The 19,482-nt window shown below is 52.0% G+C and overlaps 1 protein-coding gene across 1 annotated transcript in view; it reads right to left on the bottom strand.

The window, feature by feature from the left end:
• Positions 1–19,482, bottom strand: part of LOC132584231 (ephrin-B3-like) — a 154,410-nt gene that overhangs the window by 123,641 nt on the left and 11,287 nt on the right. The window contains exons 4-10 of the mRNA XM_060256047.1: positions 18,598–18,706; positions 17,047–17,135; positions 12,966–13,056; positions 12,716–12,848; positions 9,196–9,404; positions 7,100–7,203; positions 6,620–6,763 (exon numbers count right to left, since the gene is read on the bottom strand). Coding sequence (XP_060112030.1) covers positions 6,620–6,763; positions 7,100–7,203; positions 9,196–9,404; positions 12,716–12,848; positions 12,966–13,056; positions 17,047–17,135; positions 18,598–18,706 — 879 coding nt within the window. The remainder of the gene's footprint in view (positions 1–6,619; positions 6,764–7,099; positions 7,204–9,195; positions 9,405–12,715; positions 12,849–12,965; positions 13,057–17,046; positions 17,136–18,597; positions 18,707–19,482) is intronic.

The raw sequence follows: 19,482 nt of genomic DNA, 5'->3' as shown, positions 1-19,482 counted from the left end.
TGGTCGCCGCACCTCAAAAAGGATATTATAGCATTGGACAAAGTCCAGAAAAGGGCAACTAGAATGATTAAAGGGCTGGAACACTTTCCCTATGAAGAAAGATTAAAACGCTTGGGGCTCCTTTACACGGAGAAATGATGACTGCGGGGTTACATGAGAGAGGTTTACAAGATAATGCATGGGATGGAGAAAGCAGAGAAAGAAGTCCTTTTCTCCCTTTCTCACAATACAAGAACTCGTGGGCATTCGATGAAATTGCTGAGCAGACAGGTTAAAACGGATAAAAGGAAGTACTTCTTTACCCAAAGGGTGATTAACATGTGGAATTCACTGCCACAGGAGGTGGTGGCGGCTACAAACATAGCCACCTTCAAGAGGGGGTTAGATAAAAATGGAGCAGAGGTCCATCAGTGGTTATTAGCCACAGTGTGTATATGTGTGTGTTTGTGTATATATATATATATATATATAATTTTTTTTGGCCACTGTGTGACACAGTGTTGGACTGGATGGGCCATTGGCCTGATCCAACATGGCTTTTCTTATGTTCTTCTCTGAAACAAAGTGTTGGACTGGATGGGCCATTGGCCTGATCCAACATGGCTTCTCTTATGTTCTTCTCTGAAACAAAGTGTTGGACTGGAGGGGCCACCGGCCTGATCCAACATGGCTTCTCTTATGTTCTTCTGTGACACAGAGTGTTGGACTGGATGGGCCATTGGCCTGATCCAACATGGCTTCTCTTATGTTCTTCTGTGACAGAGTATTGGACTGGATGGGCCACTGGCCTGATCTAACATGGCTTCTCTTATGTTCTTATGTGATTAAGAGTGTTGGACTGGATGGGCCATTGGCCTGATCTAACATGGCTTCTGTTATGTTCTTCTGTGACACAGGGCTTTTTCACACAGTCTATGTATTCCGGTATGGAAGCTGGTCAGTTACTGAACAGTAACAGGTTTCTGCTGGCATTTCAGACAGACCCGATTCAGTAACTGGCTGCTACCGGAATACTCTCACCTTTTCACACACTCCCGCGGCTGTCCCGGTAGTGAGGCGTGCCTGAGTCGTTACAAAGAAAGAGCAGCTTCTTCCACTTTTCAACCCCTCCTTCCGTGTTGAAATCGCTATGGGGTGCTGTGTGAAATGTCCAGTATCTAACCCGGGAGCAGTTTTCACGCCCTTTTTCGCCTGCCGGCGCGCGCAATCTCCGGCTTTTTTTTTTTTGGAACGTCGGGCTAAGATCGCTATAGCGCTATAGCAATGTATCACAACAGCATCACCATAGGGGATGCCTGGGCTCCATTAAGATGCCAGATATCGCCACCGCTGAAACCTGGTAACTTATCTCAATAGAGCCTAGCCATCTCTATGGTGTTGCTGTTGTGATACATCGCTATAGCACTATAGCGATCTTAGCCCGACGTTTCAAAAAAAAAAAAAAAAGCTGGAGATTGCGAGCCGGCAGGCAAAAACGGCTGGCGCTGGTGGAAGCGAGATAAGAGCGGAACAGTGTGAAATGGCTCGCTTCAATCACGGAACCCTACCGGAAAAAAAAACATGTGTCTGAAAACTCCCATCCCTGTCTCGGATTACTGCAAGCGGCACAATACCGACTCCCTTCCGGTTTCCACTGGTAAGTGTGAAAAGGGCCACAGAGTGTTGGACTGGATGGGCCATTGGCCTGATCCAACATGGCTTCTCTTATGTTCTTCTGTGACACAGAGTGTTGGACTGGATGGGCCATTGGCCTGATCCAACATGGCTTCTCTTATGTTCTTATGTGACTCAGAGTGTTGGACTGGATGGGCCATTGGCCTGATCCAACATGGCTTCTCTTATGTTCTTCTGTGACACAGAGTGTTGGACTGGATGGGCCATTGGCCTGATCCAACATGGCTTCTCTTATGTTCTTATGTGACTCAGAGTGTTGGACTGGATGGGCCATTGGCCTGACCCAGCATGGCTTCTCTTATGTTCTTCTGTGACACAGAGTGTTGGACTGGAGGGGCCATTGGCCTGATCCAACATGGCTTCTCTTATGTTCTTATGTGACTCAGAGTGTTGGACTGGATGGGCCATTGGCCTGATCCAACATGGCTTCTCTTATGTTCTTCTGTGACACAGAGTGTTGGACTGGAGGGGCCATTGGCCTGATCCAACATGGCTTCTCTTATGTTCTTATGTGACTCAGAGTGTTGGACTGGATGGGCCATTGGCCTGATCTAACATGGCTTCTCTTATGTTCTTCTGTGACACAGAGTGTTGGACTGGAGGGGCCATTGGCCTGATCCAACATGGCTTCTCTTATGTTCTTATGTGACTCAGAGTGTTGGACTGGAGGGGCCATTGGCCTGATCCAACATGGCTTCTCTTATGTTCTTATGTGACTCAGAGTGTTGGACTGGATGGGCCATTGGCCTGATCTAACATGGCTTCTCTTATGTTCTTCTGTGACACAGAGTGTTGGACTGGATGGGCCACTGGCCTGATCTGACATGGCTTCTCTTATGTTCTTATGTGACTCAGAGTGTTGGACTGGATGGGCTATTGGCCTGATCTGACATGGCTTCTCTTATGTTCTTCTGTGACACAGAGTGTTGGACTGGATGGGCCACTGGCCTGATCCAACATGGCTTCTCTTATGTTCTTAAGCCAACAATTATTGACTGGCAACGTCTGTGGGAACACTTTATAATGGCTAAAGTTTCCAATTCAATGGTTTCGTCTTCTGTTGATAAATACGAAAAACATTTTGTATCCATTTGGTTTCCTATTGTAGACTTTGGCAACTTTAGACATAATTCCTAAGAATTCGATGTACAATCAAATGCTATACTTTTAATGATGGTCAACAGAATGCCTTATGTTACTTTTGGTTTTTTTAATTGAAACCTGAAGCTGTATGCTTACCTATCTACTTTCTGTAAAAGTTTTTTTTTAATTTGTAATTTAAAAAAAGACTCTTCTTCCTCCACACATCAACCACAATAGCAGACCGAACACGCGGGAAAGGGGGGAGGGGACTCAATGGCTTTTGATCAGCACAAGTGTGGAGTAGCTGAAGCTCCCACTTCAGCTTCTTCCCTGGGACCGAAAAGCACACAAAGACGGCAGGCGGAAGGAATCCTGTGTAACTTGACAAGCTTGCGCCAGTTAACATTTTTTTTTGCTTCTGCATTCCTTGCTCGGTGGGAAAAGTGCATTATCAAAGTGTGCGGGTGTGTTTCAGAACGAACGAAACCAGTGCATGATTGCATGATGCCACAAAGTCAGAACAAAGTTTTAGCGCATTAAGAACGGTATTTTTCAGTACGCTCATGTATCAGGCTATCATGCCCTGAAAAGGGAATTTATGTTGTTGTTCAGGCACACAGTCGAGTCCGACCCTTTGCTGACCCCCTGGACAAAGTCACGCCAGGCCCTCCTGTCTTCCACCATCCTCTAAAGTTTGCTCAGATTTGTGTTAGTCACATCAGTAACGCTGTCCGGCCATCTCCTCTTTTGCCGCCCCCTTCTTCTTTCGCCTTCTGTCTTTCCCAGCAAAGGACCCTTAACAGCTGCCCCGCCCTGTGCCCCAACAGCTACCGCCAGGCTTTCGGAGTTTCTATGGGAGCCTTTGGAAAAAAACAAGACAGTAAGAGGTACAATATTATAAACTTTTATTAAACTTTTACAGCATTGGCCGATTGCCAGAAGGTTGTGCTCCCTACAAAGACGACAGGTGCTGAAGAGTAATATTCCGAATACTCTCCGTAGAAGCTCCCCCCTCCCTCCCGCCCTCCCCAAACCAGACTGTATCACGGCCTACCTCTTCGGCAAGCCAGTCAAATAGAAACGGTTCACACGGCAGAAAAGAAAAGAGCCATTAAAAAAAACCTCTGGAAGAACCAATTATCTTCCTATCTTGTTTTTAAAGAAGACATCCGTGTGGGGTCTGTCTCGCTCTCGCTCTCTCTCACACACACACACACACACACAGGTGCCACACAGAGTTCCAAAGTCACTGCCTGCCCCCTCCCCACACACCCAGGCCCCCTTTTTCCAGGGGGGGGGGCTTTGGGGACCAGCAACTGCGGTGGACTCCAGCCAAAGAGAAAAGATTTCAGCTGAAGTGTGTGGGGGGGTGCTTTTGGAGAGTGGGGGAAGACAACCGCATCTGCCCCTTTCTTACCACACCAGGAAAGGAGTCAGAGAGGCTGCAAAGATGGCGGATGCCAATGGGAATTGTGGAGCGGCAAACTACCCCACCCCGTATTATTTGTCTTGGAACGCAACAGACTCCAGTTTTCCTGCTCCCACCGCGTCACACAAGATAATTACTCCCCCCTCAAAAACACCAACACCCTAAACTCCACACACGTACTCTTCCTTTGGAACAAACGTCATGAACGCACTCCCACAGACACCGACCAAACTCATCTGCGCCACATGGGCACGGTGTGCATCACTGCCCCACCAGCTCCTGAGGAGACCTTCGGCCGGTTTGGAGCCTCCGCTGGCCCTCGCCGAGAAGCAGCCGGTCACGCGACAGTGTGGGGTGGACCGGCGTCGGCGGCTGCAGCACAGAGCCACAGCAAGAGGGAGTTGCTCATGGGCGCCTGGGGGGAGCCGGGCGGGCGGACCCCTCCCTCCTTCTCCTCCTCGTCCCCACTGTCCCACAGGTCAGGAAACTTGCGCTGGCCGGAAGCCGTGGCCAGCAAAGGGAGGCTGGGGTGCAGGCTGAGAAAAGGAAGAGGGAGAGGAAAGAGAGAAAGGAGGTGGTCAGATGGGAAGGGGAGGCCGTGCTGCCCTCGGCCCAGGGAGTCCAGGGCCTCCAAAGGCCCCCACCCGAGCCCTGGGCCCAGGATTCAGCACTCTGCCTCCCAGTGGCCAGGAGGAGACTCAGGGCTAGACTGCAAGGCGTTGTGAGAGGGCGGCCCACAAGGGGAGAGGCAGCTGCTGCATCAGGAGTGCCAGCCGGCAATCACCTCAGCCACAGACCCAAAGGAGCGGAGCCTATCTTGTCTTCCCACTCAAGGCTGCCCTCCTTCTCATTCTGAGGCAAGCGGACAACCTCTGAATCCCACAGCCAGGAGGCGACCTGAGGGGAAGGCCTCAGCCTTTATCCCCTATTGCTGGCCCTCCAGAGGAACTGGTCGGCCACTGTGGGAGATGGAGGATGGACTAGATGGACCCTCCCTGGTCTGATCCAGCAGGGCTCTTCTAATATTCATATGAACATATGAAGCTGCTTTCTACTGAATCAGACCCTCGGTCCATCAAAATCAGTATTGTCTACTCAGACTGGCAGCGGCTCTCCAGGGTCTCAAGCTGAGGTTTTTCAAACCTATTTGCCTGGACCCCCTTTTTTTTTAGTTGGAGATGCCGGGGATTGAACCTGGGACCTTCTGCTTCCCAAGCAGATGCTCAGCCACTGAGCCACCGTCCCTCGCCACTCAGGGGAAGGCCCCAGCCTCTCTGCCCTGCTGTTGGCCCTTCAGAGGAACTGGCTGGCCACTGTGTGAGACAGGAGGCTGGACTAGATGGACCCTCACTGGTCTGATCCAGCAGGGCTCTTCTGATGTTATGAAGGCCTCGGTCTCTCTGCCCTGTTGTTCGCCCTATAGAGGAACTGATTGGCCACTGTGCGAGACAGGAGGCTGGACGGGACAGATCACTGGTCTGATCCAGCAGGGCTCTTCTCAGGGAAGGCTTTGGCCTCTCTGCCCTATTGCTGGCCCTCCAGAGGAACTGGTTGGCCACTGTGTGAGACAGGAGGCTGGACTAGAGGGACCCTCACTGGTCTGATTCAGCAGGGCTCTTCTGATGTTCTTCTCAGGGGAAGGCCTCAGCCTCTCTGCCCTGTTGTTGGCCCTCCTGAGGAACTGGTTGGCTGCTGTGAGAGACGGGATGTTGAACTAGATGGACCCTCACTGGTCTGATTCAGCAGGGCACTTCTGATGTTCTTCTCAGGGAAGGCCTCGGCCTCTCTGCCCTGTTGCTGGCCATCCAGAGGAACTGGTTGGCCACTGTGTGAGACAGGAGGCTGGACAAGATGGACCCTCCCTGGTCAGATCCAGCAGGGCTCTTCTGATGTTTTTATCAGGGGAAGGCCTCGGCCTCTCTGCCCTGTTGTTGGCCCTCCAGAGGAACTGGTTGGCCACTGTGTGAGACAGGAGGCTGGACTAGATGTTCTTATGTTCTTCTTATGTTCTTAGATGAACCCTCCCTGGTCTGATCCAGCAGGGCTCTTCTCATGTTCTTCTCAGGGGAAGGCCTTGGCCTCTCTGCCCTGTTGTTGGCCCTCCAGAGGAACTGGTTGGCTGCTGTGAGAGACGAGATGTTGAACTAGATGGACCCTCACTGGTCTGACCCAGCAGGGCTCTTTTGATGTTCTTCTTAGGGGAAGGCCTCAGCCTCTCTGCCCTGTTGTTGGCCCTCCTGAGGAACTGGGTGGCCACTGCGTGAGGAGGCTGGACTGGACAGACCACTGGTCTGATCCAGCAGGGATCTTCTGACGTTCTGGCACCTTTCCAGGGTCACACCCACGTCACCTAGTTCCCACCTCAGAGCCCGAACGTGTCAACCCCACAGCAATTCCTGCCAGAAGGAGAGGCGCCTCCCACAGGGGCAGTACCTGATGCCGTTGACGCAATCCCGCAGCGCCTGGAACTGGCGGACCGGCTTCAGCACAGGGCGGGGGGCGCCGCTGGGGGGCTGGGAGGTGTCCCAGACGGTGACCAGCCCCTCTGTGTCTCCACTCAGCAAGTACCGCCCACTCCTGTGGAGGGAAACCCAAGAGCTCTCAGGCAAGCCAGTCCCAGGGCAGGAAGTAGCAGAGGTCTCCCACAAGCCCCAAGTTTCCAGTCCCTCCTGAAACTGTTCTTTGCCAGACAGCAAGAGCCAAAGGAAAGGGGGCTCTTCCCCAGATGTGCCTCTCCTTTCCCACAGAGACCCTCGGCACCAGGGCACCTCCCCCGCCTGTATTTCAGCCCACTCTCTGCTGCTGAGGACCCAGGGAATGTGGCGTTCAAGGCACCCAGATGGGATCACACCCCAAACGGAATGCAAGATGGAGCACGACATCAGGAAAAAAGGAACAAGGCGGGCCACTCACGGATCCAAGTCAAAGTAGAGCCTTTGGTTGGTGGTCACCGTCCGCGACATGGAGAAGACGACCTCCCCGGGCTGGCGGAGATCCCAGCAGAGGATCTCTGAGTCCTGGGCGGGAGCAACAAGACACGAGACTCAAACCGGACCGCAAAAGTTCTAGCCTCCTTCAGCGAGTGGAGAAGGGCAGACGCAGCACGACTTGGTCTATTTCAGACGTTTCTTAGCTGCCTTTCTCCGTTGCCAAACTTGAGGCAGCTTACAGTGAAAATAAAGACCAAAAAAAATATGATTAAACAATCCTAAGAACATATATGAACATGTGAAGCTGCCTTATACTGAATCAGACCCTCAGTCCATCAAAGTCAGTCTTGTCTACTCAGACTGGCAGCAGCTCTCCAGGGTCTCAAACTGAGGTTTTTCACACCTATTTGCCTAAACCCTTTTTAGTTGGAGATGCCGGGGATTGAACCTGGGAGCTTCTGCTTCCCAAGCAGGTGATCTACGTCGCTCCCCATGCGATGCTGATTCTGTGAACTTTTGGCAGATGATGAGAAGGCGGGCAGGAAGGGTCGCATCAGTGCTTAGTTCTTGTGGCCCTTTCTTACACACCCAGGGAAATGCCGATTGCCACTTTGGGGTCAGACAGGAATTCTTCTCCAGGCCAGAATAGCAAGAGATCCTGGAGGAGTTGGGGGTTTTTTGCCATCTTCTGGGCATGGAGCAGGGGTCACTGGGGATGTATGCATGTGGGGGAGGTACCTGTGAAGTTTCTGCACTGCGCAGGGGGTTGGACTAGATGACCCTGAACTCCCTTCCAACTCTATTTGATGTAAAAAGGTTATAACGCTTGGGGCTCTTTAGCTTGGAGAAACGTCGACTGAGGGGTGACATGAGAGAGGTTTACAAGATTATGCATGGGATGGAGAAAGTAGAGAAAGAAGTGCTTTTCTCCCTTTCTCACAATACGAGAACTCGTGGGCACTCCATGAAATTGCTGAGCAGTCAGGTTAAAACAGATAAAAGGAAGTCCTTCTTCACCCAAAGGGTGATTAACATGTGGAATTCACTGCCACGGGAGGTGGCGGCGGCTACAAGCACAGCCAGCTTCAAGAGGGGATTGGATAAAAATATGGAGCAGAGGTGCATAAGTAGCTATTAGCCACAGTATGTATATATGTGTGTGTGTATACTGTGTGACACAGAGTGTTGGACTGGATGGGCCATTGGCCTGATCTAACATGGCTCCTCTTATGTTCTTATGTGACACAGAGTATTGGACTGGATGGGCCTTTGGCCTGATCTAACATGGCTCCTCTTATGTTCTTATGTGACACAGAGTGTTGGACTGGATGGGCCTTTGGCATGATCCAACATGGCTTCTCTTCTGTTCTTATGTGATACAGAGTGTTGGGCTGGATGGGCCATTGGCCTGATCCAACATGGCTCCTCTTATGTGACACAGAGTGTTGGACTGGATGGGCCTTTGACCTGATCCAACATGGCTTCTCTTATGTTCTTATATCTGTGTGGGGCAGTGATGCTCTGTATTCTTGCTGCTTGGAGGGGGCAACAGTGGGAGGGCTTCTAGTGTCCTGGCCCCACTGATAGACCTCCAGATGGCACCTGAGGTTTTTTTGGCCACTGTGTGACACAGAGTATTGGACTGGATGGGCCATTGGCCTGATCCAACACGGCTTCTCTTATGTTCTTATGTAAAAGGCCACACTGTAAAAACACCAATGATTGCCAATAAATAAAAACTAAATCAGTCAAATACAGTGCTCAATAAAACCATCTTCAACTACCTCCTAAAAGTCCAAAGTGAGGGGGGGGGGGAAGTCATATTTCCTTGGGTAGGCAATTCCACAATGGTGGGGGCCACCACCCAAAAGGCCATCTCTTGTATACCCAACCAGATGGCAATCGGAGGCAAGGCAGAGCCCAACCCATTTGGTGAGGTGTAGAGACATCGGCTACTCCCATTGGCACAGACAAAGCCCCACCCAATGACCTGTCATTCTACAAACCCCACCTCAGCCGCTCTAAGCCACACCCACCAGCCTCCTCTTCTTTCCTCCCCTCCCCATGTGAAACCCTCACCTTGCGGCCTCCGGTGTAGAGGCAGAAGCCATCGGGAGAGAAGAGGGCATGTGTGACCCCTCCCCGGTGCCCGTGCAGTAAGGCCAGGGGGTCCCCTTCTGCCCGGGAGTAGAGGCCAACCGTCTTCGAGTAGGAGGCGCAGGCGTAGACCGGCTGGGTGGGGCTGAAGGCAATACACGAAATGATGCCACACTGCCCTTGCTTCTTTTCTGGAAAGTGGGGGAAGGGGGGATGTTAGTCCATGTGGGACCCTCCTTCCCACCCCCACCCCCCATACATCCACTCAACATCAAAGCCCCACTGGGGGATGATGTGGGGCCTTCTCCGCAATGCCCCCCGAAATATACAACCTCGAGGAAGAAGATATTGGATTTATATCCCGCCCTCCACTCCGAAGAGTCTCAGAGCGGCCCACAGTTTCCTTTACCTTCTTCCCCCACAACAGACACCCTGTGAGGTGGGTGGGGCTGAGAGCGTTCTCACAGCAGCTGCCCTTTTAAGGACAGAGTCTCAGAGCGGCCTACAATCTCCTTTCCCTTCCTCCCCCACAACAGACCCCCCTGTGAGGTGGGTGGGGCTGGAGAGGGCTCTCACAGCAGCTGCCCTTTCAAGGACAGAGTCTCAGAGCGGCCTACAATCTCCTTTCCCTTCCTCCCCCACAACAGACCCCCTGTGAGGTGGGTGGGGCTGGAGAGGGCTCTCACAGCAGCTGCCCTTTCAAGGACAGAGTCTCAGAGCGGCCTACAATCTCCTTTCCCTTCCTCCCCCACAACAGACACCCTGTGAGGTGGGTGGGGCTGAGAGGGCTCTCCCAGCAGCTGCCCTTTCAAGGACAAACTCTGGGCAGAGCTCTGGCTGACCCAAGGCCATTGCCGCAGGTGCAAGTGGAAGAGTGGGGAATCAAACCCGGTTCTCCCAGATAACAGTCTGCACGCTTAACCACTACACCAAAGTGGCTCTCCAGGAGACACATCTCAGGTTGCTTCTGGAAACATTCACGCCCAACGGTTTAATTATTTTCAAAAAGGTGAGTGCTCCTTTCGCTTGCCCGAAAGTCTCACTCGCCTGGCTTTCTGGGCAAACTGTGCAAAACTGAATCCAGCTACTCAAGAGGGCTACTCTACACAGGGTTGCACTGCGTTAAGCGATCAGCACAAATTGCTTGGATGAATCCTTAGCACCAGCAGAGCAATTAACACAGCAACGGGGCACAACCTGATTGAAGACTAGAGAAAGGTTTATTTAAGAACTAACGTACTCGATAGGAAAGAGAGACAGAAATAGCATCCTAACCATATCTCTAGCGGAGAGGGAGGATAAGATTGTGGCACTCCTGAGAAAAGGGAAATTGTCCCTGAGAGTAGCAATCAGGAGACAGGCAAGGAATGATCCTGAACAGGAGAGAGAACGGTGCTGAGCTCAAAAGCCCAGGAGTATCTGACCTATATGAGGCCGTGTCGGGTCGGGCCATGTGCGTACCTATTTAAGACTAGGTAGCAGAGATATAAACTTTTTAAAGGACACAGACAAATGCAAATAAAGATTTTTTAAAAAAATTAAACAAAAAAAATGCTTAAAACTTTAGCACTCATTGCTCTTAAAGGTGCTTCCTTTGTATCTCTCCCATGGGATCCAGGGAACTGGGCAACGGAAGCTCTGCCTCTTTCCCTCCCTCCCCAGGGGACGAGAAGGGGGAGGAGCCTCAGCCAATGGAGAAAACTGAGGTTTTGCTCTGTAGCTCCTGTGCAAATGAGTAAGCCTTGCAAAGCAAGCTCAGGTGCAGAAGGAAGCAAGAGAGAGGGAGAAGGAAGCAGACAAGAGGCAGTTGCTTGGGGGCCAGATAGGAGCCCTCCAGGGGCCTGATTCGGCCCCTGGGCCGCATGCTTGATACCCCTGCATTAGCCTATCTAATTGCCTTCTTGCTGCTCCTGCAGAGTCTTCTTCTATGTACACCAGACCTAGCATTTTACAACAATTTAGGGAGTGTGGTTGTACTATTCAGTTGAGCTTCCTGTGAGGGAATCTCCACCTTAGAAGGAACCTTGAAGCCTTTTCAGAGATCAGAATTCTGCCCTGTTTCATAGAATCATAGAGTTGGAAGGGTCGTCTAGTCCAACCCCCTGCACAATGCAGGAAACTCACAAACACCTCCCTCTAAATTCACAGGATCTTCATTGCTGCCAGATGGCCATCTAGCCTCTGCTGAAAAACCTCTCCAAGGAAGGAGAGCCCACCACCTCCCAAGGAGGAAGCCTGTTCCACTGAGGAACCGCTCTAACGGTCAGGAAGTTCTTCCTAATGTTGAGCCGGAAACTCTTTTGATTTAATTTCAACCCACTGGTTCTGGTCCTACCTTCCAGGGCCACAGAAAACAATTCCACACCCTCCTCTATAGGACAGCCCTTCAAATGCTTGAAGATGGTGATCCTGTCACCTCTCAGCTGCCTCTTCTCCAGGCTAAACATGCCCAGCTCCTTCACTCTTTCCTCATAGGACTTGGTCTCCAGACCCCCTCCCCATCTTCGTCGCCCTCCTCTGGACCCGTTCCAGCTTGTCTCTATCCTTCTGACAATGTGGTGCCCAAAACTGAACACAATTTAGTTTTGCTCTCAGCATAAGTCAGAGGCCTGCAAACAGGCACACTGGAGAGGAGTGGATTAGGGCTCAGTGCTGCCAAGTCTTAAATCCACACTTCTCCCTGGGAAGCAGGTGGGGAGCCCTAGGGCCTGTCACAGACTCACAGCCTGGCCTCCGTCACAGAGCTGTTGGGGTTGTGAGAAAACGGGAGAGGGGAGGGGGAAGCCACGCCCTGAAAGCTGCTCTGACTCCCAACGGGGAAGATTTATACCCCGCCCTTCTCTCTGAATCAAAGTTTCAGAGTGGCTCACAATCTCCTTTATCTCCTTCTCCCACAATAGACACCCTGTGAGGTCGGTAGGGCTGAGAGAGCTCTGACAGAAGTTGACCTTTCAAGGACAACCTCTGCCAGAGCTATGGCTGACCAAAGGCCATTCCAGCAGGTGCAAGTGGAGGAGTGGGGAATCAAACCCGGTTCTCCCAGATAAGAGAGCTCTGGCCGACCCAAGGCCATTCCAGCAGGTGCAAGTGGAGGAGTGGGGAATCAAACCCGGTTCTCCCAGATAAGAGAGCTTTGGCTGACCCAAGGCCATTCCAGCAGCTGCAAGTGGAGGAGTGGGGAATCAAACCCGGTTCTCCCAGATAAGAGAGCTCTGGCCGACCCAAGGCCATTCCAGCAGGTGCAAGTGGAGGAGTGGGGAATCAAACCCGGTTCTCCCAGATAAGAGAGCTTTGGCTGACCCAAGGCCATTCCAGCAGCTGCAAGTGGAGGAGTGGGGAATCAAACCCGGTTCTCCCAGAAGAGTCCGCACACTTAACCACTACATCAAACTGGCTCACAAAAGCAGGGTAGCAATTCATGACCGCCTCATCTTAGAGAGGGCGGCAGGAAAACGTCAAGGAAGGAAACTGCCGCGGCACCATCTCCCTGAGGCCGACTCACCAAAAGTAGGCCTGGTCTCACACACCCGGCCTGGGCGGGTCGTCTCGAACACGCGCACCGTCTTGTTGAAGCCACAGAAAAGCTGGGAGCCGTCCGGGGTGAAGCTCAGGGCATGGGCCGGAGTCAGCTCGTCCTGCGGGGAGGCAGAGGGGCAGTGCTCGACAAATCCCCCCGCCCGGGAGCGATGCAGGACACCCAAGCCGGGAAGGAGGCTGCCCATGGGTCTGGGGGCACCAGTGTGGGTACTCACCAAGTGGTTGTACGGGCGGAAGGTGGCCCGCAGGTCTCCGCAGAAAGCATCCCAGATGTGGATGGGGTTATCGCGGCTGCTGCTGGCCAGGCTGCAGAGGAAGAAGGCCGGTGAGGAAGAGCCAGGGGCTTTTGGAGACCCAGAAGAGATATAAGCTGAGGAGGGCACCCGATGGATTAGACCGGGCATCCCCAATGTGCCGCCCGTGGGGGCCGATACCTTCCCTGATGCCCACCAAGGGTTTTTAGCCTAGCTGGAATTCCAGCAGGAGTTCCTTTGCATATTAGGCCACACACCCCTGATGTAGCCAATCCTCCAAGAGCTTGGAATTCTAGCAGGGGCTCCTTTGCATATTAGGCCACACACCCCTGATGTAGCCAATCCTCCAAGAGCTTGGAATTCTAGCAGGGGCTCCTTTGCATATTAGGCCACACACCCCTGATGTAGCCAATCCTCCAAGAGCTTGGAATTCTAGCAGGGGCTCCTTTGCATATTAGGCCACACACCCCTGATGTAGCCAATCCTCCAAGAGCTTGGAATTCTAGCAGGGGCTCCTTTGCATATTAGGCCACACACCCCTGATGTAGCCAATCCTCCAAGAGCTTGGAATTCTAGCAGGGGCTCCTTTGCATATTAGGCCACACACCCCTGATGTAGCCAATCCTCCAAGAGCTTGGAATTCTAGCAGGGGCTCCTTTGCATATTAGGCCACACACCCCTGATGTAGCCAATCCTCCAAGAGCTTACAAAAATGAGCCTTGTAAGCTCTTGGAGGATTGGCTACATCAGGGGCATGTGGCCTAATATGCAAAGGAGATTCTGCTAGAATTCCACCTTTGGTTTTTAGAAAGTGGGTGGGACCAGGCGGAGGGCTTTGTCCAGTGAGGCTCTCGATTGGCCGCCAGAGATGTTGTTTAGGCACGAGTTGCCACCACAGCGCAAGATTCTTCACTGTGTGATGGATGGTCACATGGGGCAGCCCTTTTGTGGCTGGCCCCGCCTCCTGCGGCAGCCCTTCTGTGGCTCCACCCACCATGCTTTTCTGCCTTTCACACAATACGAAAACTCGTGGGCATTCTATGAAATTGCTGAGCAGTCAGGTTAGAATGGATAAAAGGAAGTACTTCTTCACCCAAGGGGTTGTTAACATGTGGAATTCACTGCCACAGGAGGTGGTGGCGGCTACAAGCATAGCCAGCTTCAAGAGGGGACTGGATAAACATATGGAGCAGAGGTCCATCAGTGGCTATTAGCCACTGTGCGTGTATATTTGGGCCACTGTGTGATACAGAGTGTTGAACTGGATGGGCCATTAGCCTGATCCAACATGGCTTCTCTTATGTGACAGAGAGCTGGACTGGAGGGGCCATTGGCCTGATCCAACATGGCTTCTCTTATGTGACAGAGAGCTGGACTGGAGGGGCCATTGGCCTGATCCAACATGGCTTCTCTTATGTTCGTATGTGACACAGAGTGTTGGACTGGATGGGCCATTGGCCTGATCCAACATGGCTTCTCTTATGTTCTTATGAGACACAGAGTGTTGGACTGGATGGGCCATTGGCCTGATCCAACATGGCTTCTCTTATGTGACAGAGAGCTGGACTGGAGGGGCCATTGGCCTGATCCAACATGGTTTCCCTTATGTTCTTATGTGACACAGAGTGTTGGACTGGATGGGTGTTTGGCCTGATCCAACATGGCTTCTCTTATGTGACAGAGAGCTGGACTGGAGGGGCCATTGGCCTGATCCAACATAGCTTCTCTTATGTTCGTATGTGACACAGAGTGTTGGACTGGATGGGCCACTGGCCTGATCCAACATGGCTTCTCTTATGTTCTTATGTGACACAGAGTATTGGACTGGATGGGCCATTGGCCTGATCCAACATGGCTTCTCTTATGTTCTTATGAGACACAGAGTGTTGGACTGGATGGGCCATTGGCCTGATCCAACATGGCTTCTCTTATGTGACAGAGTGTTGGACTGGATGGGCCACTGGCCTGATCCAACATGGCTTCTCTTATGTTCGTATGTGACACAGAGTGTTGGACTGGATGGGCCACTGGCCTGATCCAACATGGCTTCTCTTATGTTCTTATGTGACACAGAGTGTTGGACTGGATGGGCCATTGGCCTGATCCAACATGGCTTCTCTTATGGTCTTATGTGACACAGAGTGTTGGACTGGATGGGCCATTGGCCTGATCCAACATGGCTTCTCTTATGTTCTTATGTGACACAGAGTATTGGACTGGATGGGCCACTGGCCTGATCCAACATGGCTTCTCTTATGTTCTTATGTGACACAGAGTATTGGACTGGATGGGCCACTGGCCTGATCCAACATGGCTTCTCTTATGGTCTTATGTGACACAGAGTGTTGGACTGGATGGGCCATTGGCCTGATCCAACATGGCTTCTCTTATGTTCTTATGTGACACAGAGTGTTCGATTTGATGGGCCTTTGGCCTGATCCAACATGGCTTCTCTTATGTTCTTATGTGCTGTTTCAGAATTCCCAAGCTGTCCAGACTCAAAAAGGCTGAGGGTCCCAGAATGAGACCATGGTGCTCTCTCAAGGCAAACGTCTCAAAGTCAGGGGTCTTTTTATCCCACGGTCAACCCAGAGTGTCATGGATGCCAATCCAGCATGGTACCCAAGAACAGGCACTTTCAGATTGTAACAAAGGCAAGTTCCTAGCCTTCAAGATGGTGCAGGTAACCTAGAAGGCACATGGGCCGAAGTAGGACCTCACCAAGACCCTGCACAGAGCTTCAAGACCATGCACAGCCCAACTCTTCCCCAAGACCAAAAGCGGCAGAACTGGGCCATGCTGACCGGCAAGGTCTCTCATGCAGAACCATAACTCTACTGAAGGGGTAGTCAAACCCTTTCACACATACTGTGTGGCTCTTGAAGCCCCCACCACCCCACTGGCTGGCTTGGAGAATGCATTTAAAGTTAAAGTTGCTTTCTTTCCCCCTCTCCCCAATGTACCTGCGGCTCTCAAACATCTGATGTTCGTGTCTTCTGGCTCTCAAACACCTGATATTTATTCTATGTGGCTCTTAGGTTAAACAGGTTTTGGCCACCCCTGCTCTAGTGTAGAGCACCGCACTCCTGACAAGTCCCCAAAAGTGCAGCGATTTTCACCCCCAGGGCATGAAACCCAGGCTGCTGCCCTAATCCAGGGGTGGGGACTCTCCATCCCGAGGTCACTTGGTGTGGCCCTTGGGGATTGCTGGACCGAACCAAGCCATGTGGCAGCCTCCCTGGGGCCTGGCTGGCCAGTGAGGATCGTGAGGCCCAGCCGCGCGGTGCAGCAGCCTCCCCAGGGCCAGGCAGGGATCACAGGGCCCAGATGTATTGTGCGGCAGCCTCCCCGGGGCCTGGCAGGCCGGCCAGAATTGCTGCAGGGCCTGGAAAAGCTACCGTCACCGTTCAGTTTGCACTTGATTACCCCAGAGGATGTGGCCTAATATGCTAATGTGTGTGACCTAATATGCTAATATTAGGGGAAGTGGTCTAATACACTACTGAGTTCCTGATGGGCTTTTTCTACAAAAAAGCCCTGGAGCTATGCGTTTGCCTAGGGTGATGGGCCAGGGGTGTGTGTGTGTGTGTGTGTGTGCATGCGCGCCAGATTAGGTTCTCCCCACATGACTTCAAATAGAAGAACAATTATTTGCATTAATTTTGCTGGCCTGAATCATTCTTCCTTGGCGGAATACTGTTTTTTAAGCCGATAATTTTTATGGCCCGCGAATGATGTTATAAATATCCATATGGCCCTTTGCAGAGAAAAGGTTTCCCTCCCCTGCCCTAATCCAAGAAGGGCTTTATGTACCAGCCACCATGACCCTCCACTCCCCCCCTTAGGTCCTTCTCCCCCTGGGGGCAGGTGACCAACTTCAGTTCACAACCTCTGCCCACTGATCTGCAGATCTAACTGAAGCTGCCCCCCACCCCAGCCCTCTCTGGCTATGGCTCAGCTCTTCCTCTGAGCCTCCCACCCTTGGGGGGAACAGAATGGGAGACATCCTGGAGGGAGGGGAGAAAAGAGAAGAGAGATTTACAAACACGTCTGCGGGTCGGAGGAGCTCATGAGAGGAAACCAGCAGTAGTCATAAATGGTGTCTCCTTCTGGCATGCGCAACACAGGACTCTGTGGAGTAGAGAACGGAGACTGATTGAGCATACGGGCTCTGTGACTTTGTTAGGGTTATCCCGAAAGGTGGCCATGCAGCATTTGTTCAATTCACCCCCCTCTATATGCGTAGGGCGGGGGGGGGGGTGGTATGTTGCCCAAAACAGAACTCAGGTCTAATGAAGTCATGCACAGCTATCCCAGAACTGTCCTCTTTGGATTTATGTTTTATGAAAAAGACTGAGGCCCCATACTTAAAAAAAAAAAAGACTTGAATGGCTAACATTAGGAATTAAGAAGATGATACTGGATTTATATCCCGCCCTCCACTCCAAAAAGTCTTAGAGCGGCTCACAATCTCCTTTACCTCCCCCCCCCCCCACAACAGACACCCTGTGAGGTAGATGAAGATATTGGATTTATATCCCGCCCTCCACTCCGAAGAGTCTCAGAGCGGCTCACAATCTCCTTTCCCTTCCTCCTCCACAACAGACACCCTGTGAGGTAGATGAAGATATTGGATTTATATCCCGCCCTCCACTCTGAAGAGTCTCAGAGCGGCTCACAATCTCCTTTCCCTTCCTCCCCCACAACAGACACCCTGTGAGGTAGATGAAGATATTGGATTTATATCCCGCCCTCCACTCCGGAGAGTCTCAGAGCGGCTCACAATCTCCTTGACCTTCCTCCCCCCCAACAACAGACACCCTGTGAGGTAGATGAAGATATTGGATTTATATCCCACCCTCCACTCCGAAGAGTCTCAGAGCGGCTCACAATCTCCTTTACCTTCCCCCCCACCAACAACAGACACCCTGTGAGGTAGATGAAGATATTGATTTATATCCCGCCCTCCACTCCAAAGAGTCTCAGAGCGGCTCACCATCTCCTTTACCTTCCTCCCCCACAACAGACACCCTGTGAGGTAGATGAAGATATTGGATTTATATCCCACCCTCCATTCCGAAGAGTCTCAGAGCGGCTCACAATCTCCTTTACCTTCCCCCCCCCCCACAACAGACACCCTGTGAGGTAGATGAAGATATTGGACTTATATCCTGCCCTCCACTCCAAAGAGTCTCAGAGTGGCTCACAGTCTCCTTTCCCTTCCTCCCCCACAACAGACACCCTGTGAGGTGGGTGGGGCTGGAGAGGGCTCTCACAGCAGCTGCCCTTTCAAGGACAACCTCTGCCAGAGCTATGGCTGACCTAAGGCCATTCCAGCAGCTTCAAGTGGAGGAGCGGGGAATCAAACCCGGTTCTCCCAGATAAGTGTCCGCGCACTTAACCACTACACCAAAGTGGAGTGTTGCACTCCAGTGTATTAAAAACAGAGCAGAGAGTCACTGGAAGCAAAACAATAAAACTCACCGGCTGCACAAACCTCTGCAAACTTAATTGCTCAAGACAGGCGCAAAGCGCACGGAGGGTTTGTAAAAACGGCAGGAACCCTTTCTGTCTGCTTTCAGCCCCCACCTACCATTTCTGCAATCGCTCCCCACTCTTTCGCGTACAGCTCCTCGGGAAGGTTGTAAATCCGCAGGCAGTTGTCAGCGCTGTTGGTGAGCAGGCAAGTCCCATCGGGGGCCCTGGAGAGAAGGGGCACGGTGTAAGCTGTGCGGGAAGAGAGACGGGCTGCCCTGCCCTTTAGGTTCACATCCAAAAACCCACCCGCCCTATAGTTTTGCAATGAAGCAGAGCACATGAGGTGCCAAACGGATAAAACAGGGAGGTTAGAACGGAGGAAAGGAAGTCCTTCTTCACCCAAAGGGTGATTAACAATGGAATTCACTGCCACAGGAGGTGGTGGCGGCTACAAGCATAGCCAGCTTCAAGAGGGGATTGGATCAACATCTGGAGCAGACATCCATCAGTGGCTATTAGCCACAGCATAGTGTTGGAACTCTCTGTTTGGGGCAGGGATGCTCTGTATTCTTGGTGGTTGGAAATGCAACACAGGGAGGGCTTCTAGTGTCCTGAGCCCACTGATGGACCTCCTGATGGCACTTGGGGTTTTTGACCACTGTGTGACACAGAGTATTGGACTGGAGGGGCCACTGGCCTGATCCCACATGGCTTCTCTTATGTTCTTATGTGACACAGAGTGTTGGACTGGATGGGCCTTTGGCCTGATCCAACATGGCTTCTCTTCTGTTCTTATGTGACACAGAGTGTTGGACTGGATGGGCCATTGGCCTGATCCAACATGGCTTCTCTTCTGTTCTTATGTCTGGGGCAAGTGATGCTCTGTATTCTTGGTGCTTGGGTGGGGGGGGCACAGTGAGAGGGCTTCTAGTGTCCTGCCCCACTGGTGGACCTCCTGATGGCACCTGGGTTCTTTTGGCCACTGTGTGACACAGAGTGT

Source organism: Heteronotia binoei, chromosome 15 (genome assembly GCF_032191835.1).
Source record: "Heteronotia binoei isolate CCM8104 ecotype False Entrance Well chromosome 15, APGP_CSIRO_Hbin_v1, whole genome shotgun sequence".
Lineage (NCBI taxonomy): Eukaryota > Metazoa > Chordata > Lepidosauria > Squamata > Gekkonidae > Heteronotia > Heteronotia binoei.
This window is presented reverse-complemented; position numbering and strand designations above follow the sequence as displayed.